The 25,162-nt window shown below is 48.3% G+C and overlaps 1 protein-coding gene across 19 annotated transcripts in view; it reads left to right on the top strand.

The window, feature by feature from the left end:
* Window positions 1–25,162, top strand: part of Tai (basic helix-loop-helix family member taiman) — a 592,092-nt gene that overhangs the window by 535,808 nt on the left and 31,122 nt on the right. For 10 of the 19 annotated variants that reach the window (XM_077704527.1, XM_077704537.1, XM_077704523.1 and 7 more), the window contains 8 exons: window positions 7,891–8,582; window positions 10,611–10,740; window positions 11,210–11,322; window positions 11,406–11,556; window positions 14,587–14,878; window positions 16,434–16,739; window positions 18,237–18,341; window positions 23,643–23,735. In XM_077704527.1, coding sequence (XP_077560653.1) covers window positions 7,891–8,582; window positions 10,611–10,740; window positions 11,210–11,322; window positions 11,406–11,556; window positions 14,587–14,878; window positions 16,434–16,739; window positions 18,237–18,341; window positions 23,643–23,735 — 1,882 coding nt within the window. Of the gene's footprint in view, window positions 1–3,826; window positions 4,044–7,890; window positions 8,583–10,610; window positions 10,741–11,209; window positions 11,323–11,405; window positions 11,557–14,586; window positions 14,879–16,433; window positions 16,740–18,236; window positions 18,342–23,642; window positions 23,736–25,162 lie in introns of those variants that run through there. The other 9 variants (XM_077704534.1, XM_077704529.1, XM_077704538.1 and 6 more) reach the window with 4 other exon arrangements.

Raw genomic sequence — 25,162 nt, 5'->3', positions numbered from 1 at the left:
GTGAAATTGAGAAGTGCGTGGCCATTATGGTCCGGCTGTGGCACGCGGCCGGCTAGCCGGGACAAACCTGTGTGCAACGCCTCGCCCTCGCCACAGCCCTACGAGAAGTGCGCCCAGCGGAGCTTGACTGGTTCTCCTGGCTGGCTGTAGAAAAGAGCGCAAGGCCGGCCGCAATGTCACTTCCGCTTCATGGCTGTTTGTGCGATTCATCGGCAGGTGCATGTTCGCCAGGGACAGAGCTATTTTGAACGCTTATAACAAATTAACAACATATTTTACGAGGCAACCAGTCATGCCCCAGTTGGTTTGGCAGTAAGTACTGTACATGCAGGGTAAATTTGGCCGAGGTGAAATTTGAGTGCAGTTGGCCTTTAACATTAGCCGGGCCAAGCATTTGTGACGTTACCTGGCCACCCTAGGGAGCGTCGTTTTCCTCCCCTCCTGTCTTGTTCTTGCTCCATGTTGGCACCTATGGGGACCAGGATGGGTGCATTTCTACTGGAGTGTATTCTTCTAGTGCATTCCTGAATGTGTTAGTATAGTCCTGTAAAATTCTAACCCAGTTTTTTGTGTGCTTCGGGGGCAGTTATGTCCGCAGCTGATTGGCAGCGATGGAAACGTGCATAGTTGGTTTGTGGACAGTAACCCGTCTTATAGGCATTTCAGTGTGTGTACTCTCTGTACTAGCACTGTTTGTGTTCTCATTGTGTGCAGGTGTCATTCGTCACGCTAGGACGACGTTGTTTCGACAGCCCCTTTGCATACTCTCTTTTTTAAACCGGAGTTGTGCCCACTCAGGGTTCGCACAGGTCCTTGAAAACCTTGAAAACCCTTGAATTTAGAAGTGTCCATTTCAAGGCCTGGAAAGTCCTGGAATTTTTAAAGGGTCCTTGAAAACCCTTGATTTTTCCGGAGAGAATCAATGGCCCTGTCTTTTCACAAGAATTTAAAGTGTTTGTCGTGGATTTTAGGCGCTAACAAATTAAAGAAACATTTTAACAATCAAGTTTCAGTATTGCGTGAAATTACAAGTTTGGTGGATTTTCATTATTACACGGCAACATTGGGAGCAGGCACTTGTCAATCCAATCCATGTCGCGATACAATCCAGTGAAAACCAGCTTCTGTTCTCTCTCTTGCATCTTCCATCTAGGCTTTGAACGCTCTCTTCTCGCATGCTTGCTGTGCCTCATACGCTCCATCGGCGTTCGCTTTTACATGCAAATGGTGGACGTGTACATAGTTCATCCTGCCTTGCAGCAACACTTGCTGGGTTAATTTAAGCTGATACTCTTGCTGACAAAGCAGGAGATGCAGGCAACATTAACTAAGTTTTGAAATCAAACAGCGTCACCAAACACAAAGGAAAAAGAAAAACCTCTAAATACCAGTCATGAAATAAAAAATAAATCTGGTGGAGCATTTACGAACCAGTTAGCACCTATCTAAATGTGCACTAATTGCTTAGGTATTGTGCAATAAAAAACTTTTGCATTGTGTTGGAAAAGTTATAAATAATCCCAGGAAAAACATTAGATGGGGACCTTGAAAATGTGTTTACTGGTCCTTGAAAGTCCTTGAAAACCTTTGAATTTTTGCTTTTCAATCCTGTACGAACCCTGCCACTTCATTTTCGCTTTGACTGGCTGACAGTTGTGGCATTTGCGCTCGTTATATTCCAATCCTGCAGTCATCTGTGCTTTACAAACGTGCCGTGCGATGTGAGCTCCGACTGCGGCGGGCCTGTTGTTTGCGAAAATGGACACGGAGGCACGAGGGGACAGGCCTAAGATCACGGAGAGCGTTTACTGCATGTGAAGTTAGAATACCGCATACAGACTATTCCTGGGCCAAGCGATGTCAAGGGAGGGAGACATGGAACAGGACTTCCCAGCAGCAGTGAGTGTAATGATGGGGGTGATGATAGCAGGCTCATTCAGGCAGGAGTGATGGGGAAAGCCAAAGCCGTTTCAGAACACCAGCGGAAGCTTATTGGTTGGTTGTGCTCCCTCCCCCAGTTGGGTCAGCTCTCCTCAGCTGCCAGTTCAGGTTGCTCGTTGCCATCGTCGAGACTTTTGGCAAAGCTGTTTTGGCGACGCCGAAATGTGAACAAGAAATGCCGGATGGAGCTGAGTCAGCACTCGCAGTCAAGGGAACTCTGGTAAATAACATTCATGTCGCACCAAACCGATGAGGCGAAGCTGTGGCAGAGGTAAACAAAAAACAAGTTATCGGGCCTCTACCTCTCTGCAGTACCACTACACGATGCTCTATTTGTAAACGCGTGATTCTGGCCTGGCCCTGCCCTTATTATTGCAAGTAAAAAGCTACATAGTGTGCCTTGGTCTAGCAGCCATCCAACCAGCTTCTGCTTCCAACATCTGTGCTCTTCGGAAAGAGAGGCACCGGGGAGAATAATTAGGTTACAGGTATACTCTGCGGCACTCTAAAATCCAAAAGGGTCACCAACCAGAGGATGAATACACAGTGAAAATAAGAGGCAGGCTAACGATTGGTACGTACCCAAGAGTAAATGATGCTCCCTGGTGTTCGGCTATTGTGTGACTCATTGGTAGTGGTGCTTTTCGCAATAGAAAGCAAGAAGCAATTTATGGTACATATTGAAGCAAAAAAGCAAGCTTTACTAAGCAAGCAAGCTTTACTTTACTAAACAGCGGCACTCCGTTGCTCAAATTTCGCCAAAGCTTGGCCTTGCCAAGCTTTGCTGCAGCAAACTCATGCTTTTTGTCCCGCTCGCATATCCTCTTTCGATCTTTACCGAATTGGCGAGATGTCGTGTGCGTGTTTTTTTCCAGGCGTAATGATGCCATTCCACGAACTGTTTTCTTCCTATCTGTGTACAAATGGATTTCACAAACCATAGCCGTCATCAAGTCGCAAACTCATGCTTTTTGTCCTGCTCGCATATCCTCTTTCGATCTTAACCGGATCAGCGAGATGTCACGTGCATGTTTTTTTCTGGCGTAATGATGCCATTCCGCGAACTGTTTTCTTCCTATCTGTTTACAAATGGATGTCACGAACCATAGTCGTCATCAAGTCGTAAACACATTCAGCACTGTCATATGACAATAACAAACTGGCGAGCATGTGCAGAATTTATGGTAGACCATGTGTTCTTAGATTGAATTTGGAGTAGACAAGAGCGCCGTCAGGAGCGTTCCTGGGTGGTTTCAGTTTCGCTGGTTTGGGCCATAAGAGTTGCTGGGACAATAGGGAGTGGTGGTGGTGGGGGGCTTGTTCGGTAGTATGCGAAAAAATACTTGGATTATAGAAGGGGGGGGGGGGGGGGGAGCTTGATCGGTATTTTATTGCAATAGTTCCATGTAAATCGCTATTTTTGGTAGTTCCATTCAAATAGGCCATTACATTTGCTTGTTGGGGGAGAATTTTTTTGTTTTGCTGTAGAAATCGTGTCAAATGCAAAAACGGGATTTGAAAATAATTTAACCCCTGGAAGCATGCGGTCTTCTCACAAAATTGACATATGCTCGACCGTACAGGCATGCACAGACAGAGTGGGAATGGCAAGAAACGTTGGGGGGACTAATGCCAAGCACACAAGCTGGTTTGCATTGGGCGTGCTTTCGGCGCTGCTTTGTTGTGCATTGGAATTTCTGCGTGCACTTTGCTTCGCTTGGCGGCAAACGTGGGATGCGGGAATGTCGACTAGTGGCAAATCTCTGCCTCGTAAATGCCTCATCCGTCAAAGTATGACGCAGATGCGGAGCTGATGATGTCAGACTATCTGATCATTGTGTTTCTGCTTCTTCCTCTTTTCCTTTCTGTTTCTTCAGATGTCTCGTTATGAGAGCTGCTGAGGTGCGCAAACGCTTGTTATTTGGGCGCACCGCTAAAGGCGCGCAGCGCTGAGCCAACCTTTAGGGGGAGGCACGGTAGCGCCAGACGGAGAGAGGGATCGAAATACATGGAGGACGTGGGGAGAGAGAAAGAGTAAGAGAGCGAGAGAGAGGGAGAAACAAAAGAAAGCCTGGAAAAATGATGTTGCCAGTCTTAGCTCGGTACGTAGTGCTGCTGCTTTAATGGGGTCTGGTTCATGGTTGCGGCTTTCACCCTGTGTGTGTCTCTCTCCACGTGGAAGAATGCAGCTGTGTGGCGAAGGTGGTGCGGGTTTCTCTGCATGGATCGTTGGGTTGTCCCCCGTATAGTGTCGTCGAAAGGCGTCTGTTCTTGTGCTGCGTCTTGACTGCATGCAATTTAAGCCTGCTTGCGGGTGCGTGTTCTGTGTGAGGAAGAGGTGCGGTTAAATGCCCGTTGCTTTCTTGTCTGGGAGCAGCTCGTCGTGTCTAAGCTGGGCGTCTCGCTCCCGTGGACATTGTGTGCGTACCTAAATAGCTAATGTATCACTAGAAAGGCCGGCCTGTCGAGTTTCAAGTGACGTCAAACAATTTTGTTCATCTTGTTCGTCGTCTATTGTATTGGAAAAAATTCGATACTAGTAGCACGTTTTGAACTCGTTCCTGGGTGTAGCCTTTGTGTATAGAAGACGTTTTTCTTCTCTTTTGAGCCGTGTAACTGTTATCTGCTAGTGAATCTTCTTTTTTTTTTTTTCATAGGTTTTTTTTTTCAGCCTTTCTTTAGCAGCCTGGTGAAGAAAGAAATTTACTTGACAAACCAATTTACTGCGTCACGCAGCCACTTGGCATGCCCTCTAAGCGTGCAGCAAACCTGGTCTATCGGCATGGAATAGTTTTCTGTAGTGTTCACAAATGGCAGGCACAAGTGGAGCAAAGTACGATTTTTCGAGTTTAAAAATTTCAAAAAATTTTTTTTTTCCAACACTGTAGCTGGCAAAAAGTATCGTTTGATGACGCTTTAAACTAGACCAGCTGGTGTTTCTGGTTGATGCATTAGCCGTGTGTGTGGTGCGGACTTGTGCACTCCACAGGCCACACAAATATTGGCCAGAATTGGCTTGCCCCACAGAGGGGAGACTGCCACCCAAACGTGTAGTGAAAAGTTGTCTTGCTTGCGTTGAGGATTAACTCTGTGCCAACGAATGCTAACATGGGCACTAATTACTCAGTGCTAGCCAGCACATTGGTGCTCTCGACCATTCTTACTTCGATCCGCTCTTACAATCCTGCTGTAGAACTTGAAAAGGGGGGCTTTAGAAAGAGCCATGAAGGCAGAATAAAGGTTTGATGCACTTAAAAGGCTGCCTTGATTCAATAACGACTACCCCAGTGTTAATGCAAACTTCAAACGAATAATCCAGATATTAAGGAAAACAGACGATGCAGTAGGGACTTTGTGCGATTGGCAACTGTCTACCTAAAGCCACCTCCGAGAAACGTGGCTGCGATTGTAGTGGTGCCTGTAATTCCGTTTGACCAAATTACTTGAATGCTAACGCGCAGTTTGATACGCTGATTTAGTACTCTTCCTATTGCGTTGCTGGCGATGTCGTGTAGCGCAAAATTTGAAAGTTTCTCGTTATATCTTATGTGTTCTTGGTTAAAGAAAACATTTCAACGTTGGAATGCAGTTGAGGAGGTTTGGCGGGGGTTACTGTTCTTTCAAACAAGGTTGTATTTGGCCTGCATGGCCACATCAAGTGACACATCAAAACTGCAGTGACACAGCAGGTACTACTGAGATGTCGTATTGTAATTTGCACTTTTGAGACATCGTGCAATATAATTGCATTCGGAAGACTAGAATAAAGGTTGTCGGCGATCTGTGCAGGCAGCCTCCTTAAATGCGTGCAATACATTTATTTTGCTTCGACAAAGGTCGCCGTCATCTTGTTGTCATGGAACTTGCAAAACATCGCGGTTTTGGTCTAGTTAGAAACTCGATGAGGTGGGCGGGGGGAATCTTAAAAGTGAGGGTGCGAAGGTGCAGAAAGGTGCGCTGTTGCCAAGCTTCTGAATGTTGTCGCAACACTGCTTGTTGCTACAGTGTAGCATGCCTTCTGTGCACTGGTTTTTGTCTGGTTTCCCGATGAAAAGGGGCGGGTGGTTTCTTTTTTATTGCTTCTTTCTTCCAACCTTTGACAGATGGAAGTCAACCAGGTGTGGTAGAGCTAGAGTTCTGGGGTCCTTCACATGTTTCGCCGTTTTTGAATCTTCTGTCTTCTGCAAGGGAAGGTTTTGTCGCAAGAGCCTAGACCAAAACCGCGATGTTTTGCAAGTTCCATGACAACAAGATGACGGCGACCTTTGTCGAAGCAAAATAAATGTATTGCACGCATTTAAGGAGGCTGCCTGCACAGATCGCCGAGTTTGCCGTGTTCTTGCTTGCGCTTAGTTATGTTGCTGTAAATGCGAGGAAGCGCTGATTGCGAGATCTGTGGAACATTTGTGGCTGGAAGAGGCAGGAAATGATGTCGGATATTTGGGGATATATGTCAGGTAGGTATTTTTCGATTGGGTAAGTCATCAGTGAAGTAAGCCCCTCTAAAAGAGCCTTTCAAAGGTTACAATCCACTCTGATATGTGCTTGTTTCACGCAAGGTTTGCATGTAGCACTGTTGCGCTGGGGGGATAGCCTGCACGCATGGTGAAAGGAACCCATGATGTACCAGTTGTGAGGTACTTATGAAGCTAGAGACTTGGTAGTTGTGACCCTGGCTGGCTGTTGCTTACTCTTTTAGTCCAGTTCTCTCTCTCTCTCTCTCCCCCTTTCTCTACAGCCCTAATGTTCTCTCAACATCCTCGCATCATGGCCGCGCAATCGATGAGTTGCAGTAGTTGGGAATGTGCCCACAAGTGTGAGTTGTCCCAAAGAGCAACTTCATCTGGCTCTAGGCACGTTGAAGAAGGTGAAAGTAGGAACATGGAGTGATTCTCCTTTTATTGCTGGGTGCCGGGCACTGGACCTTGAAAGCTCGCTTCGTAGCATACTTGTATTTGCAAGCAGTAAGCTTGCCATCAAATAGATCTGCATTGTGGTTGACGCTCAAATGGCCACCTGAGTTACTCTTAGCTCCTCCGTCAGATTATTGGTCTAGTCCGAGAAGTTTTGAAAAAAAAAAATGTCTCCAAGTCTCTTATACTAGACAGGGTGTTAACTGGTTGCGGTTCTTTTGTTACACTGCTGCTTTCGGTTGAGCTTGGCTGCAATGGGAAAGAAAGGGCAGCTGCTGGCACTTGGACATTGTACTGCTCAATGAACGGCTTCAGGAGGCAGCTCTGGTCTTTTGCTAATGCGTTTAACTGCGGAGTAGAAAATCCTCAAAAATCCCTAACACCTAGGCTGCCTGGCTTTGCAGGCAGCCATGGTGTTAGGGTTGCTGCAGGTCTGCTTTTGTGGGGTTGCTTTTAGCCGTGCTGTGTCTTGAGAACAGTGAGTTTGTATACTCGGGTACAAGTTAAGAGCGGCGACGGAAGTTGCCGCTGTGCCTCATCACCGCAGCCGGGTGCAAGTAGTGCGTTACTGGGAATATTTTGAAGATGGCATAATCCATTTATGTGATTTTTTGGGCTTAATATGCTTATAAGCTACTGCAGCGACGGCAAACAACCCAAGTGAGAAAAGGCAGAAGATATCACGCATTCTTGGCAATCTCCTTTCAAAACGCACGCGCCCATTGACATCCAGATCCATCGCTTAGGCGGACTGATACTGTACAGGAGCTATTGTCGTTCTTAACTTGTTCCCGAGTGTAGGCTGCTTGACCTTAGGGTGTGTCAGTGGTGTGTAAGACTTTGATTTCTGGTGAAGTGTCCACCTGTTCTTGTCTCGTGTGGGTTGTGGTCGTGTGAGCAGAGGTACTGTGAAAGCATGCTGCGGGTATAGAGGAGAGCATGCTATACGGAGAGGGAGGGATGCCGCAGTGCTGACCACTTCCGCCGCTGCTCTTTTTCTCTCCCCACCCCGTTCCCTGTTCCCCGCACATCGCAGGAAGAAGTGCCTTAATGAGAAGCACCGGCGGGAGCAGGAGAACGTGTACCTGGAGGAACTAGCAGAACTGATCTCTGCTAGCCTGTCTGACATGAATTCCCTGTCTGTGAAGCCAGACAAGTGTGCCATACTGCAGGAGACGGTCAACCAGATCCGGCGCATCAAGCAGCAGGAGCAGGCGGCGGTAGCGGCGGGCGGCGGTTGCGGCAGCCTGGGCGAGCTGCAGCAGAGCGAGGTGTCGTCCAGCAAGCCGACCATCCTGGGCAGCGACGTGCTGGGGCCCCTGCTGCTGGAGGCCCTGGACGGCTTCCTGTTTGTGGTGAACACGGAGGGGCGCATCGAGTTTGTCTCCGAGAACGTGGCCTCCTTCCTGCAGTACGGCCAGGGAGAGCTGGACGGCACGAGCATCTACAACATCCTGCACCACGGCGACCATGGCCGCTTCAGCAGCAACCTGCTGCCCATGTCCCTGGGCGCCAACGGCCTCGGCTGGGCCGAGGCCGGCGGCAAGAGCCGCACCTTCCAGTGCCGCTTCCTGCTCCGACCGCCCGACGCCGAGGAGAAGCAGACCCGTGTCTCCCTCTACGAGAACATGCACATCTCCGCCATCTTCCTGCCCTACCCCAACGGCGCGGCCGCTGCCTCCTCTGCGGCGCAGGGCGACGACTCTTCCTCCGGCGCCACGGACTCCGGTGCGTCTTCAACCCTCTTCTTTACTCTCTCTCCTCCACACTCGCTTTTCACCCGCTCGCTTGCTCATTCTTTCCACTCACTGGCTCGCTTGCTCATTCACTGGCCGTTGCTCCACTCGCTTGTTCACTTCACCCGACTACTCATCCCTGCTCACCTTCCAACTCACTTGCTGGTTCTCTCATCTGCCCGCTCTCTCACCCTCTCCACTCACTAGCTCGCTTACTCGTTTGCTTGCCTACCCGCTCGTGTGCTCATTTACTCACATGCTCAGTCACACACTTGCTTGTTCACTTCGATCACCACTCACTGGCTTGCATGCTTGTTTTTTCCACCCTATCGCCTGCCCACTCACTCGCTTACCCACTCATATCTTCCCTGACCCACTTCACTAGCTCGCTTGCCTGTTCACTCAGTTATCCATGCTCAATTATTCATTTACTTGCTCACTCACCCATCCGCCCCTAGGTCATTTGCTTGTACTCACCCACTGAATCGCTTGCTTGTTCACTCACCTTCTTACTCGCTTGCTGCCGACCTGCTTGCTTGTTCACCCACCCACTTATCCGCTTGTTCATTCAGCCAGTCGCTCACTTGCTCGTTCACTCATCACCCACTCGTTCGTCCACACACCCTCCACTCACCCGCCCACTCATTTGTTTAACCATTCACTCGCTTGTGCTGTTACCTACCCGCTCTCTCACCCATCCACTCCACTCACCAGCTCGCTTGCGCAACTCCACTCACTATAGCTCGCTTGTTTGCTCACTCATTGACCCATCCACCAACACCTTCACCTGCTTACTCGTTCACTCGCCCTCTTGCTGCTTGTCCAATCATCCCCCCACACCCATGGGCTCATTCACTCATTCATCTATTTCCCACCCTATCACTCGCCCACTCACTCGCATACACACTCATTTCTTCTCTCACCCACTCCGCTAGCTCGCTTGCATGTTTGCTCTATTACCCACCTTGTATATTACACTTGTGTATCTGCGTGCCCAGTCACTGCTGTTCGCCGCCACTCGCTCGCTTGTTCACTCACCCACTTGCTCGCTTGCTTGTTCACGTAACCTGACTCACCCATCTGCTCGCTTGCTTGTTTACTCGCCTGCTCTGTCGCTTGCTTATTCAGCCACCAATTTGCTCACTTGTTCCCTCACCAAACCACTCACTCACTCCACTCACTTGCTTATTCACTCATTCGCCCACCCACTTGTTTGTTCACTTATCCTTGCTCATTCACTCCCACTCTCTGCCTGGTTGCCTACCCACTCGCTCGTTGTACTCGTTTGTTCCCTCACCTTCCCTCCTCTACTCGCTTGCTGGTTCACTTACTCCACTTATTAGCAAAGCTGCCAGCATGAAATCTCTAATAGCCTTTGGTGTATCTGTACAAAATGCATGCTGATCACTTGTTCAGCACCAATGTTTATATGGGGCACTGGTGCGCTGGGGCCGACGATTGTATCGAAATGGCTCGAGGCTGGTCAGAAGCTTTCATTTTCCCCGCATGGTTGGTCATAACTGTTCAACAGTTCATGTAAGGTTTTTTTTTTTATTCTGTAGGCACCATGAGAAAGGCTGCATGCCCCATGGCAAACTGTATTTGGGCTCCTCAAAGAGTATTGTTGGATTAGTGGAGCAAGGCTTTGGCTTTGGGCACATTGAAAAAGGCTACCATCCGCTGAAACAGTTAGCTCATGTTAGCAGCAGACCCGGCTAGTCCTCGCAGGACTGGAGGCAGTAAACAGTTACGTTAGTGTCTGCATAATCTCAAGGGAGCTTGCTCTTCAAGTGCCTTCGAACAAATGCTTGTGTGTTTTGTGTCCCTGTTGCGTAGGCTTTCTGCTACTGGACTGAAGCAAACAGGCGCGGGGGGCAAGGGGGTGAGGCTTAAGTGTGGCTAGCGACGGTGTGCGATGAGGTGCAGTCTGGGAATGAATGCCCGTGGTGCGTGCTGCCTGCTAATGTCGACTGGCTCCTTCTTCTTTTCCATGTTCCTGGCCCTCCTCTGGAATGAGCAGAAGTGCAAAACTGCCTGGTCTGTGTGGCCCGTCGTATCCCCGCGAACGAGAAGATTCCAGCCTCTGTAGGCGTGGAGCAGTTCACGACACGCCTCGACCTCAGTGGCAAAATTCTTGCTGTCGACACCAGGTAAGGCGTGTCCAGTCGTTCTTGCGCGTCTGTCTCAGAGTGTCTACTTCACCTCCTTGAGCTTCACTTTGTATCCTGATGTAGCCGTGAAGAGCCTGAAGTTGTGCACGAGCTGTGACCGATTGCATTGGTTTCATGCTAAAATAATAGTAATAGATACTAATACAATTCAAGAACAAATTGCAAGCAGCCTGAGCACACCCAGATTGGAGGTGTTGGCAGTCTTTCTGCCAGGCTGGTTAAGGCGGAACGTGTGTGCTGTGTCAGTGGAGTTGTCTGTAGTTTTTCTGCCAGGCTGGTTAAGACGGAACACGTGTGTTGTGACAGTGCTAGGCCTTGAAGAGGAACTGTATTGGCCAAAGGCGTCCGCGTTGGAGGGCGGCTGTGAGGTGCACTCGTGGTGATTGATGATCCTCTTGCTGTGGGAGGCACGTTTGGGGAAGGTGACCGTCTTTTTTTCACTTGGCAGTGGTGTATCGTCGACGTACAGCCAGTACCTCAACAAGTCCCTGGTGGGACGCGTGATCCAGGAGCTCTGCGATTCCAGGGACCTCCACAAGTTGGATCAGCACCTCAAAGAGAGTGAGTCTCCTCTTCCTCCTCCTCCTGTTCCTATTGGAAGGAGATGCATGATCATCTTGCTCCTCCTCTTCCAACATCAACAGCCCTGCAGCAGGGTCAGCACACGAGCGCCATCTACCGGCTCCAGGTGACGCCGGACAAGTCTCTGCTGGTGCAGACCAAGAGCAAGCGCTTCAACTACAACCAGGTGACCAGCGAGCCCGAGTTTCTCATGGCCACCCACTCCATCATCCGGTGAGTGTTTCATTTTTAGGGCGTTAAACAACAAGTTTTCAGTTTGCCAAGCAAAGAAGCGTAAACTTTTTCAGAGTGTCGTGTGCGTGGTGTCAGTGGGTAGAATTTCAGTAGTTGCGGCAACTTGGCAAATGGGCTTCACGACGCTGAGCGCCACTTGTTAGGCAAGTTGGCAATAGATATTGGTCTTGGCCCCGGGGCAGGTTTAAGGGGGGACGCGGGTCTTAGAATGGTCCAAAATCGCGAAAATAGGCATTTTGGGAAAAACACATTTTTGAAGTCTTTATACCTTCAAGCACCTACTCTAAAAGTTTCACCGCTGAATTTGATCGGGAATAATCTCAAAAACGACTTTGAAAACGCAGCGGGAGCCGCAAAACGCCGAAAACCGGCCTAAAAAAGCTTGAACTTAGCGCGCGCGCCACACTCGAAGCAGACTGCTGGCGGCGGCCATCTTGGGCTCGCTGTGTAGCTGATTTCTTTGTGCGTATTTTGCGCCATCTCAAAATGGCGTCGCATGGGGAGAACGAGCGTTACCGCCGATTTACTGAAGGTCGTTTCGGAGCCGCTGATTGGCAGGAGCACGCGCGCTCGAGTCGAGCCCCCCGTTCCGCGTCTCTGATTGGCCGGCGCCGTTGAACCGCCATTTTTTTTTTTTTTTTGCAGGCGCGCGTTCGCTTTTGCAGTATTTTCAATTCGGGTGCGTTTTCTCTGCCGTTAGTGACTGCGATTCTGTCACAACGTCTTTGTGTCTCGTGCCGCAATGCCTGGAGACCTTTACCTCAAGGAACTACGCGCTGCAAGCGTACGAAAACACAATGGAAGACGCCGTAGACGGCGGTGCCGAGATCGCCTGTCACGTACGAACCTGGTCCGAGAAGCGCCGCGTGGAAACGTCCAGATTTAGTTAGCTGTTGTGCTTTGGTTATATTTGTGAAAAAAAAAAAAAAAGTCTGCAGCACAATATGTTTGTGCTTTTCTTTAGTTTGCATCGACGTTGAAGGAAGTGCAAAGAAGGAACTACCGTACGTGAAGGTTCAGCAAAAAGTGCAGTTTTCCAGCGCTGTTTACAAAAGTTTTTCATTACTTGCATAGAGCCTTCCTGGTTATTTTTGGGGTACGGTCGCATACTTTGTTTTTTTTTTTTTTTCTTTAGGAACAGAGTGACATGGCGCTTTTTATATTGGGCCATGCTGTAGCAAGAGTTAGAAACTAGATTTTCCTTTCTTAGTTTGCAACGTCATGCTCTGCCTTACTGAGTGTTTCACTATCAGGCTTTTGACCTAGGATGATAAGACTGGTATCATTTAATTTGCAATAAATAGATCTAGCAGGTGATGCTGTTTGTATGATGCTGTTTGTATCACTCTGGTATCCATCGCCAAATCGAAGTCCACCTGCAGCTGTACAGTTTATTTTGTGAGGTCACACTCTTCCTTGCGGGGTGTTTCCTTATCTTACTCTTTAGCCAGGATAACAAGACTGGTATAATTTCATTTGTATTGAACTGGTCTAGCAGCTGATGCTATTTGTATCACTGAAGCATTGATCACCAAAGTGCATTTCACCTACAGCCTTGCTGTAGGTTTGAGATGCATAGGAGGACAATCTCTAGTTCTGGGCGGCTGCTGTGCTTTAGTCTCATTGGTAGCACAAAAATAACAGCAGCACATGGTAGTTGTGCCTTTCTGTATTCTGTAAAGACACTGAAAGAAAAGGTGAATGAGGATATACAGTTTCTGAAGTGTAACAGTAGAAAATTTAATTTTCCTTCGCAATTTGTATGGTATTCGTGCGAATTTATGTCAATCTTTCCAGAGGTAATTTTGTGTTACAGTCACATAGTTGGTATGCTTTTCTTCGTGAAGAATAGAGCTACAAAATGATGCTATTTATATTGTTGTAGCTATGCTGTAGCAAAAGTTACCGTGATCTAAAACTTCAAATGCATTTTTCTCAGTTTCTTTTTTTGCAAGACCAAGCTCTGCCTTACGGGGGTTTTTGTAATGTTGCTCTTAGGCTAGGATGACAAGACTGGTACCATTGTATTCGTATTGAATTGATCTAGGGGGTGATGCTATTTTTATTGCTCTGTCATTGTTTACCTATTTGCAAAAATTAATAAAAATGAGGCAATTTTATACGAATTGTTGATATCAAATGTTCACCTCTTTCATGCTTTGCAAAAGTCTTCGAAATGAATAAAAATAGCATAGCCCCCCAGAGTAGACCTTTGGCATTAAGTCCGTATAAATCATCATTGAGTTTGCTAAAGCGAAATTGCTCTAAACCCCCGTAAGAAATGCCTCAAAAAACAAATTTCAAAGTGTTGTATTTCTTGAACAAATGAAGCTATGTTAAAACTAATTACATATTTGAAATCAGTGTAAAAAACTGCTTAAGACTGTCAATTTTCATCTAGCTGGCACTAATAATAAAAAAAATTGTCTAAAGACCCACCTCCCCCCTTAAATATGCACTGCTCACAGCAGCACTTGTTCATTGGTGACTTTGCCTGTGAAGGCCTTCTTCTACGGTCAATATATTGTTACGAGATGGATTTATTTGCAGTGGGGTAAGCATGTAGTTTGGAGTTGGAGGTGGAGTTGGGAGGTGTACGACGAGCAGCGCATAGATGGTAGAGCACTGCATAGATGACGGCGGCGAAGCAGGAGCGCAACCTTGTTCTGTTCCTTCATTCTTCTGCGTAGCCGATGCAGATGCATGCTTGTAATTCATGGCGGGTTGTAGCATATTGTTGCTTGACACATTTGTCGTTGCGCGAAGTATGCTGTGGGGGCAGTAGGGGGCTGCACTAGTTGCAACTCGTGTTGCTTTTGAAGCATGGAGGCTCAACTGTGGTTGTCCCCTTCTCTCCCAGAAGGGCACCCATGCCCTGATTGTTCCCTGCTGTCTCCTAGAGGGGCTCTAACATTCCGACCACTCCTGCGCCCTTTTGGCAAAGCCTGTCCGATTGAGATGAGATGATGATGATGCTGATGGTCCCTGTGTACCCTTCTTCCCCTTCAGGGACAGTGAGGCCCCCTCCCCGGACGAGCTGAGCAGGGTGCCCACGCCGGTGAACGGCGCCTCCTCATCGTCGGGCCCCGCCACGAGCGGGAGCAGCAGCAACGCATTGGTGCCCGTGGGGGGCGGGGGCGCCCCCTCAGGGGGTGGGGGCGGCGGCAGCAGCAGCGCCTTCTTCCACCTGAGCCCCTCGTCGTCCGGGGGCAGTCAGGACTTCCCCCTGCTGAGCATGGAGATGTTCCCTTCTTCGTCCTGGCCCGAGGAGGATGACCACCTCGCACCCAACACGCCCAAGGTGAGGGGAGGGGGTGGAACTCATGCCCTCTTTTGGCACCTACTGTAAGCGGAGTTGTAGTTTAGGGGAAGAAGTGTTGGAACACCCTCAAGCCAGCACTTCTGATGCTATTGTAATGAATGAGGGTGTGCAACCTTTTTTTTTCTTTTCATTTTTACAAATTCAATTTACTTTTATTAGTGTGTGCAGTTAATAAGGGATCATGGAGTGCGGGTTTGGGCCTGTTGGTGGGACATTGCAGAAGTTTGGTAGCGCTAATACAAACAATGACGAAGCGAGCGGACCTGCAGAAAGCGCTACTTCCAACAGCTTTATTACGAAAAGGTTTCCTGTATGTAAATGTAAAATTCACACACGTCGTAATTCATATTAAACCTCAGGACCTCCAACACAGGAAATCAGGCTCTTTCTTTGATTAGGCTACAGAGGCAGTACTAACGCACTGGTCCTCTGCTTTTACCAGCAACTGGACCTCTGTTATCGTGTGTGTGAGCTGATTGTTGTGTTTGGCTGCAATTTTACACTTGTTGAGTAGAGGGTCGCAACCGCTCTCCGGGAGCCGTTCTTTGTGTAATTGCTGTGCTCTCTGAGGTTGTGTTCTTCTGTAAAAAGACTTCTCGCTTTGCCTTGTTTGGCTGCACGTGTTGTGATGAATCAACAAGACAGGGTGCAAAAGATGAACAGCGCTGTGCTTGTCTTGTTTCACCAGCCTGTTCTGCGTTTGAGGCATCTAGGACAAGCTGACTGACTCCTTTCCCTGCCTTCCTACGAAGTGTGTAGGCCAGGGGTTAAAAGAACCCCAGGCAGTTTGGGTCCTTAGTTGCCCAAAATGGATTAACATAATGCCTTTTTTAATTTAAGTCCTAGATATTCTACAGGGGGTCAGAGGACCCTTTCAGACAGGAAGTATTTTAGGAACGCATGCGGAAAGTGATTACCGGTTTGCGTCTTGGGCAGTTCACAATGAGTGTAGGGCTCGTAATTTGAAGAGGCTTTGATACGCACATCTCAAAATGTTCTGGAGGAGAAAATAAGCCACGTTTGCTGATCAGGTCTACTCTTAGGGGCGCCAACTGGCATGCCTTTTGGTACTCTTCGTCCCAAACTTGAAATTTTACATGGGGCATGTTTTGCTTCCGAGGCATAGGGCTGCAGAGCACGGGGCTGCGGCTGTTTTTCCGACAACTCGTGCGTACAGGATTGCGATGCATGTTGACGATGCCCAGGTGGTCTAAATTAGTACCTCCTCACTATTGTAGCCCACGAAACCTTTAGTCGAACATTTTGCAGGATTGTGGTGCTTGTCAAAGATGCCCGGATGGTCTAAATTATTTGCCTATCATTGTGGTGACCCACTGCACCCCCCTTGGAATTGTCTTTGTAGGATTGTGGTGCATGTTAAAGATGCGCAGGTAGTCTGTATTAATAGGACCTTCACTGTGGTAGCCCGCAAAACCCCAGTTCGAACCATTTTCTTTTTTAGAATTTCGCTGAAGGGATCTTGATGGTAGTCTTGGCGTCCTAACGAAAGACCTTCCCCTTCTTCCTCCCTCAGGGCGGCAAGAGTGTGGCGGGCGGCGGGGACGACGGGGAGGACGACTATGGCTCCCTGCCGCCCCCTCCGTCGACACCGGGTGCGGCCCCCTCTCCCTACACCACCCAAGGGGGTCCCCCGTCAGAGGATGGCGGTGCCCAGAAGCTGCGCAACCTCCTCACCCAGGGCCTGGGGGGAGGTGGAGGGGCAGGAGGGGAGGAGACGGACGCCCCCAGCAGCAGCCGCTCGGAGAACGTCATCCTGCGCGAGCTGCTCAACCAGGACGACGAGGAGGAGAGGCAGGAAGGGAACAACATGCTGCGGAGGGTGAGTGCTTTGCACCTGCTTAGAGGTAGCTGCGTTTCGTTGGAGAGTGCGCAATTGACTCTTTTGAAAACGCCTAGCCAACTCTCTTTTGAAAGTGCAGTTGACTCCCTTGTGGGGGTGCACAGCTGACTCCTTTTCGGGAGTATTGATGACTCTGCAAAGCGTACACTGTGAATGATTTACTTCCTTAAGGGGAATTTTTGCTGTCTATAGCAACAAAACCCTAGCAACAAAACGCTGCGCTGTGTCCCGTCTACGCCTCGTCCTCGTCCCTTTGCGCTGTTCCGAGAAAACAAAGGAATTTGTCGTTTATAACACCCTTACACACTAGCGACCAAACAACGGAAAACACTAGGCGTGGGCGAGTAGTGAATTTGAGGTTCGAAGTGAATTCGAAGTCAATAGTGATTTGGTCGAATAATTTAGAAGTGGATAGTTTGAATGTACACATCACAAATTGCAAAGAAAAGAGCAAATTGTCACCCGGCTAAAAATTAGACTTCGCTTAGGCACAGCATTTTGTGAAACTATTACCAGTTTAGTGTATATTCAGAAAGCACATACACAGCATTTCTTTACTTCATTCACAAGTTTTCGTGAAGAAATACCAGTTGCCGCACATGCTACGGGCGAGGCAGCTCCCGCCAGCTGTTGACAGCATTTCGTGCTGTCGAGAACCGCCTGTCACTCCTCACCTGCATGGCAGGAATGAAAAAAGGTACTTTGGTGACACTTTGGCCATCGCTGGGTAGAGCAGGCTGCCATGATTTGTCGACCGCTCAGGAGGGTAAAATTATTAGACCTTGGGGGCACGGGTGCACCGAAGTAGTCTGCAACTTGTCAGAGAAGGATTGCGAGTTGGGCATGTTGGTAAAGTTTCATGTTGGGAAAAGCGCGAACAATACTTTGGCAAGGAAGAAGACAGGACGGAGTGCTGCTGGCAACTGCACATTGTCGGAATTGTCGGAAGAACTGTCGTGTGCACTCTGCTGCCTTTCGTTAGAACTTTGGGAAGAAAAAACGCCACACAGAGCATCAGCGTGAGGCTTCTCAACGACTGGGAAAGCAGATGTGTGGGTGCAATCTTCCGGAGCTGGTACCAGCTCATCTGTTGCAGCTGCAAGTGCAGCTTTTGCCAGTTTTTTTTTACATAAGTACCAGCTCATCTGCTGCAGCCTGAAGTGCGGGCTTTTGCTAGTTTTTTTTACTGTCATCAATGCAATAAACATCTTTGCGGCAAGGGTAAACTATCATCGTCTTTGCTGGAACAGGGGTTATTCTTAGGCAGAAAACGGTGTTACCAGGCTTCGCAGGCTTCTTGCAAATGATGCTGACTCGTCACTTTCGGGATGTGCTTACACAGAACCACCACTTCTGTGCAATGGGCGAGAAGTAGTGGTCTGTGCACAGCTCAGTTGTTGCTTGGTCTAGGGGCTTGAATACTTTCACTGCTAAGCCAATAATTTCCGCTTTTTTTTTTTTCTTCTCTCGCTTCAGTGGTCTACACCAGACTCGCAAAGTTTCAGTGATATTGGGGCGCTGAGTTCTACCAGCTTCTCCATCATTGAATACTTGCCACCCAGAAGCTCCACCAGAAAAAGGGTATTGTAGCCATTAGTATCCGCGGCCGTAGCCAACCAAAGTGCAAGTTACCGGCTGCCATTAGCCACTAATGTCCCTGGCCGTACTGAAGCTCAAGTTGCAGGCCCCCATTTTGAACAGTGTCCGCTAATTCCCATCCAGGTGCGCCGGCTTGGTGCCGCTATGTCGGCGGCAGTGTCGTTTCAGTGCCACCTTTGAACGGAAAGTGTAATGGCTAACCTCTAGGCGAGGCAACAACTTGGCACTGATTATAGAAATGTCCCCGTTGGGCAGGTCTTCAAGCCTGTGATGACATCTTGGAAGGCCTGACTGAAAAGTTTGGTTTTTGTTTGGGAACGCAGAACAATGTGAAAATGTCGTATACCTGCCTTCGGATCAAAGCGAATAACGAGTATAAAGCAATGCGATCGAATATTCAACAACACCGAATATTCGCCCATCACTAGGAAACAACTTCGTGTAAGAATACACCCTTTCGAACAGTTCTTTTTTTTGTGTGTTTTTTGGTGGTGTGTAAGGGTGTTATAGACAAAAAGGGCGCACATCTTTTTACAATTTAGAGATAGTACAGTTGACACCCTTTCAAAAATGTGCAGACAACTCCTTTTTGAGAGTGCAGTTGACTCCCGTTTAGGAGCGCACAGTTCACCCCTCCTTTGGAGAGTGTGCAGACAACTCTGCAAAGTGTACAGTCCACTCTGCCTGCATGTGCACAGAACGACCCAGGATGAATGTGTGTAGCTGGCTCCATCGTGTAACATTGTCGGCATGCGTCTGGGACAGCCGGCGACGTTTCCACTGCATTCTCTTCTCTTGTGCCACTGCATGGTCATCGAGCCTCAAAGCTTGCAATCGTAGTGGGCAGACTCAACGTACCTGTGAATGTGTGCTGTGGTACAGGCCTGTTGCACCTGCTGCTGCGTCATACTGGCGGGTTTGCCAAGGTCCTAAGCTTCATCGGCTCCCAACTGCCCACTGCATTGTGAGACCGCTGCCGATGTTCTGGTTCACAACCCCGGCGCCGAAAAGTAGAAATTTTTCTTGGTTGTGCGAGAAAGACTCAGAACAGTGGTCGCTTAGGTTCATACCTCGGCAAAGTTAGCACGGCTCACTCAAACTCACTCGCAATTTTTTTTTTTTCGAATCACCACTCACTCAAACTCGGATTCAATGCTGAGCAGCACATCTGCGCTCACTCAAACTCAAACTCACATTGAGTGCAAAACTTGGACTCAAAACTCAAAATGTACTCACTCAAAATGTACTCACTCAAAATGTACTCAAACTCAAAATGTACTCAAAACTCAGAATGTACTCAAACTCAAAATGTACTCGGAACTCGCTAGGTCTCAGGCGTACTCAAACTCAATCGGACTCAAACTCAGTTGGGCTCACTCGGCTCAAACTCACTCGAGCTCAAACTCGCCATGCCACACTAGCCTCGCGCTCACTCAAACTCATGCGTGAGTTTGAGTCTAAATGAGTGAGTGAGTGGACTCATGAGTGAGTCCGCCGACCTCTGCTTAGGTTAGCCCTGCACAAAGCATTGGCTAAATTCAGTGGAACCCGGCGAACCGTGACTTCAGCGCTGTTTTGTTTTGTGTGTGTGTGTCTGTACGCATTAGTTGCGCATGCGTGACCTGTTTTGCTATGTGCTGGTCTCAATGCTTAAAGTATTGTTTGTGTTTGTTATGAAGTTCGTCGCATGAACGCTTGTCTGCCCCTGCACCGTAGCTCTTGTGATGCTTTCTAGTGTTTATCATAGAGTGTAGTCTGAGTGCAAGCTGAATTGCATTGTGCGCGGCCCATTCTGGTCCTTCCGTTGTCTCGAGGCCACACCAGGCTATTGCATTGTTGGCCAAAAGTCTGTTTATTCAGAATAAAAGCTAGCCGGCTCATGGACAAAAACTGCTTCAATAGCGTTTTCGCACTTCTCACTTGCCACTGTCTAAGCGTAGTGAAATTTTAGTTTTCTCCGAATTTGTCGTTCGTTCAATCATTTGGTGCAACAGTAGTGCGAGACATTTCCTGATGTTGACATGCACTGTGCTTGGTATGTTGCCTGAAATTGAGCTTCCTGCATGATGGATTGCGCCGCGAAGCATGTACTGTGATGCCTCTAGTGTGTTTTGTGAATGGCAAGCATTCGCTTGCACCGCACTTGTCCATGGCGCGACTGGTGCAGTTTTGAAACGGAGGTGGCTGCATTTGACCATTAAATTGGTCTGCATGCGTGTTGTCCCTTTTGCTTTACGCTTGGACGATTGCCTTCCCACATTTTTTAGTGTGGGACTGTGTCTGTAAGGCAGCTTGAGTGTACTGAACAAGCCACTTCATTTGGGGAACGCAAGGGCAAGAATACTAGGTGCTACGCGGGGATTGAAAGCGAGTGGGGGCTAAATTACTGCATGCATTACCAGTCCCGTCATGCCAGTTTTGTGGTATTGGGTCGGGTTGATGAACTGGACATCTCTGGATATTGCAATGAATTTTGGGCAGCTGTTACTTCCTGTTGATTTAACAAAGCATGGTATTAAAGCTAAGCGTACTCAAAAGTATTTATTGTATTGCATGAGCATCGCTTGCGTGTTACTTCGCTCAGTTGGTGAAAGACACGTTCCCAGGTCCGTGTGGCCACAAAGTGAGGCCAGGAACCTCGTCAAAATTATTGTTTGCTGTGAACACAAGTATGCACCAACCTCTGATGCCCCATTGGCAGCGACTCACCTGGCTGAAGAAAAAAGAGTGATGGTGGAAAGGTCAATATGTAAGCCAGCCAAACTGCTGCTTCAGCGGAGGGAAGGGGTACTAGGGTTATGCAACAGACTGACATTAGGTGCAAGGAGTTTGGCTTCGCTTGGTGCATCGTTAGTTTCAACATGAATGTAACCCAACGGTATTAAGCCTGAATATTGACCTAAACAATGGCGGTCGGCCAATGCACTTAGTCACAGTATAGGTGAGAGGTAGTGATAGACGCAGGGGAAATTGCGTGTCTTAGGACAGATGCTCGACTTAACTAAACCCACCAGCACATTACTTGGCGAGAAATGACGCTCATGCACTCTTGCATCATAAGGGCAAGCTTGGGTTACTCCATTTTTTTTCCCTTTTGTTTCAACCGTTCTTTCGGGAAAAAGGACAATCGCGATCTTATGGGGTGTTTGAACACGGCTGAGTGAGCACACTAACGGCGGAAAGGAATGACTGCTCAAAGTTTGTTACAGGGGTGATGCAACGCACTGTGTACATCTTGTGCTCAACCCTGAAGTGGCAGCTGCAACCTTGTTTGTTTCATCTGAAAAAATAATAGTGTGGGGTTTGTTAAGGTCAATTTCCGGAGTCGTGGTGCGCCTACGTTCTGTCTCTCCTCAACTTGGCAAACTGAGGGGCTCATGTCATTGTTAAATGGGTAAGGGCCGTCATGGTTGTGCATTTTCAAGCTAAAAGTGTTATGCTTGGAGTTATTGCAATAGGAAAGTGGTGGCAAGAGACTGGGCAAGCGCCACGAAGCTTTCTTGTGCATCATGCAGTCAGCATGGCACCACTATCCGTGCATGAAACTTTTGAAGTGGAGTGGAAAAAAAAAATACGGGCGCAGAATAATTATGGAAATGAAATATGCACAAACGTAATGAGAGAAAGCAAGGCAACCTGGAACGTTTGCTCTAGCTTTATGATGTCGGCGAAAAGGAAGCCGGCTAAAGGCTGGGAATGGAGGGCAATATTGCGATAAGGCTGTGTTAACCCTTCGTAGCGACTAGTGCTGGTGCAACTCCCTTGTTACTCCCTTGGTGCAACTCCTTTGTTACTGCCTTGTGCAAAAAGGTTACTCTCTATGTATGCCGACTCCCATTTGACTCTTTTTGTGGCTAGTAAACACTCGCACTTGAAACGTAATGAAAGAAAGTGTCGTGCTAGCGTGTCATAGGAAAACGCCAGGTACTAGCCTGAAACAACCCCCAAGCCTTACAGGTTGTTGGCGACGAAAGCTGAAAATAAGGATGTCAAATTGAGCGTTCTTCTTGTCATACTAGTGTTGCCGGAGTTAAGCATGTTTGCTTCCATGCTATTCCAGCACCCACAAGGGTTGCTTCTTTCTTTGGACACAGATGCTTCTGGTTCTGTGAAGCCCTTTGACATTCGGGGATCAGAGTACAAAAAATGCCGCGGAGTCGGTATTCAATTTGGAAATTTGTGTTGCAATCCGTGAAGATTTCGTGTATCGCAGTTTCAGTCTGATTGTCGATGGGATCAAAACAGCAGGTGCTTGTAGGCAGCCATTGCAAGGGGCGCTCAGTTTCCATGTTTATGCGCTACATCAGTGAACAAGCAATGTTTTCAGGCCGAATTTGCATGGATGAAAGCACTCTCGCAGCTAGTAGCAGGGGGACTCACCTGACCATGTTCCTATGGGCCGTACCACTTCATGACCCACAGGCATAAAAACCATCGTGCGCCAATATGAAAAGTTTTACAAATACATCGAAATATTCCTAACGGCGTTTCTTTTAGAACTATAGCCCATGTTTGCTGAAATAAGAAATAAACCACAAATGCATTTTAGCTTATCTAGTTTTCATTAGATGGCGCTACCACAAATGCATTTTAGCTTATCTAGTTTTCATTAGATGGCGCTAGCAGTCTTCCATGCGAGAGTTGTACTTTTTTTATTTTAGTTCAGAAGTGACATACATCTAAATATGCAAACTAGGCCATTTTGCACATGTATATGTACTTTTATAATTCAGGGAGCAATGGTTTTTAATATCGTGGGTCATGAAGGAATGTTAGCAGGGATGTCCCATAGGATGTTCTGTAGGAATGTTAACAGGATGTCCCATAGGAATTTTAACAGAGGAGTCCCCCTTAAGTGCTTGCTGGGTTTCAAAGTTTCCTTTTTTTAAGCAGTTGCAGTGGCGAACTGTCGAAACGCAAAAGACGTCCGAAATCCCCCCCCCCCCCCTTCCACTGTTTCATTTGAAAGTCAGCAGTGGTGTTTATGCAATAGGTGACAGAGGGGCTGAAGCTGCAGTGGTTCCACGAGCCAATGGCGGACATCGAGTTGCGTTTTCCTTCTGGTGGCCGGACAGTGTTCAGTGACGCTTGTATTGCCTCCTGGTTGCATAAGCCCACGGCGGCACCCACAGTTTGCCAAGTTGAGGGGTTGAACGGGGGGTGCCTGTGTGCCCCTCCCTCGCCCCCACAAAGTGTGGGCCCCGCTCCCCACGCCCCCTTGCTGCTCCTGCTGCTGCGGGGGCCCAGTGAATGAGTGGGGGGGCGGCGTGTGTCTGCTCGCAGTTGCTGAATAGCGAGGACAGTGGGGACAAGAGTTTCCGCAGGTCGCAGGACCTACTCATTCAGCAGCTGCTCAAGGCCGAGTCGCCTGACAAGGTAACCCCCTCCCACGCCCCCGCCCCCCCCGCAACCACCCCCTTCCTGGGCTGGGCATGCTCGCAGCGGTCTCTCTCTCGCTCGCCCTCTTTTTGTCCCTGTGGGCAGCACGTCAGGGGAAGGGCTGATCTGTGTGGGTGAACATGGGTAGCCTGTCGAAAATTGTATCAGGTGTGCGGGATCATACAGTATACGGGGCATACTGGATCCTACAGTATACAGGGTATCCGAAATTATACGATAAAGTTAAAGATATACGGGGCATTTTAGTGAAAGACAGCTCCTGCTGCCCCGTCCTTGTATTCTGTAATTGCCCTCTCGATTTTGACTTGGGGCTCATGCACATTCTAAAGCAGCTCCGTAGAGGAACGTGCCTTTGGGTATTTTTTTATTTTTGTGTGAGAATCTGTCATTTTTTTTTCTCTCTGAGCTAGTCTTCAAGCACTGCGAAAGTGTTGGTTGGCATTGCTGAGTACATTGCGACTTGGCGTGTTTTGTCTACTCGGGCGGACAACAACAAGTGGATGAGGTGAGGGGGGTGGGTAGGGACTAATGTATGTTGGGGGGAATTGCTCGGAAGAGCTTAGATAACCCTGAGGGAAGCCAAGCCTAATGTGCAGTGCAGTGCCTCATTTCTGAGACAAGGGGAAACCTTGCTCTTGGGTGGCTGTATGTCGTTAGTAGAAGGGGCGCTGTAAATTTTAGTTGCATGGTGGGAAAGCTGTTTGATTGTAGCATGTAGGCGGAAAGCAAAAACGCCCGTGTGTACGAGATTTCAGCGCACGTCAAAGATCCCCAGGTGGTCAAAATTAATTCGGAGCTTTCCGCTACAGCGCGTCTCATCGCCTGCGCTGCGTCGGCACGTTAGGAGCCATGAAGAGAAAATACAACTTCGTTTAGTTTGAAAGAACTAGGATTCAGTATCTCACTCAGCTCCATTACAGCCACAAAAGATGTTTTTTTAACAAAAAAAAAGCAAGAAGTATTTAAAAACTTTCGAATTTTGCGCCACAGTGACGTGTTATGAGCAAGAATGACGTAATACGGGCAAGAATGACGTCATGCGTTAACTGCACGTTAGCATTCAAGTGATGCGGTCAAATGGAACTAGAGGCCCCATTACAGACGTCCAGTCACGTGTCGTTGTGACAGGTCAGTTAGGCGGCCGCCAATCGCACAAACAAGGTTGCGTGACGTCATAGAAAAGTTGCGGGATATTGGCTAGGGGGTCGCGACTGCTTCACACGTTTTCTTTAATATCTCCGTTATTTGTTCGAGGATTGCGATGATATTGGTATCGTTGTTATCGGGACTAAGCAGTCTTTTTAATAAACCCATCTTGTATTTTGTCTTCATGGCTCCTTTAATCAATCAATCAATCGATTGTAGGATGTAATGCAGTTTAACTGTTGGAACACACTGCTTGG

Source organism: Haemaphysalis longicornis, unplaced genomic scaffold (assembly GCF_048455015.1).
Source record: "Haemaphysalis longicornis isolate Haplotype H1 unplaced genomic scaffold, Haemaphysalis longicornis Haplotype H1 scaffold_3, whole genome shotgun sequence".
Taxonomy (NCBI): domain Eukaryota; kingdom Metazoa; phylum Arthropoda; class Arachnida; order Ixodida; family Ixodidae; genus Haemaphysalis; species Haemaphysalis longicornis.
Note: the sequence above shows the minus strand (reverse complement) of the source record. Positions and strands in the feature narration are given on the sequence as shown.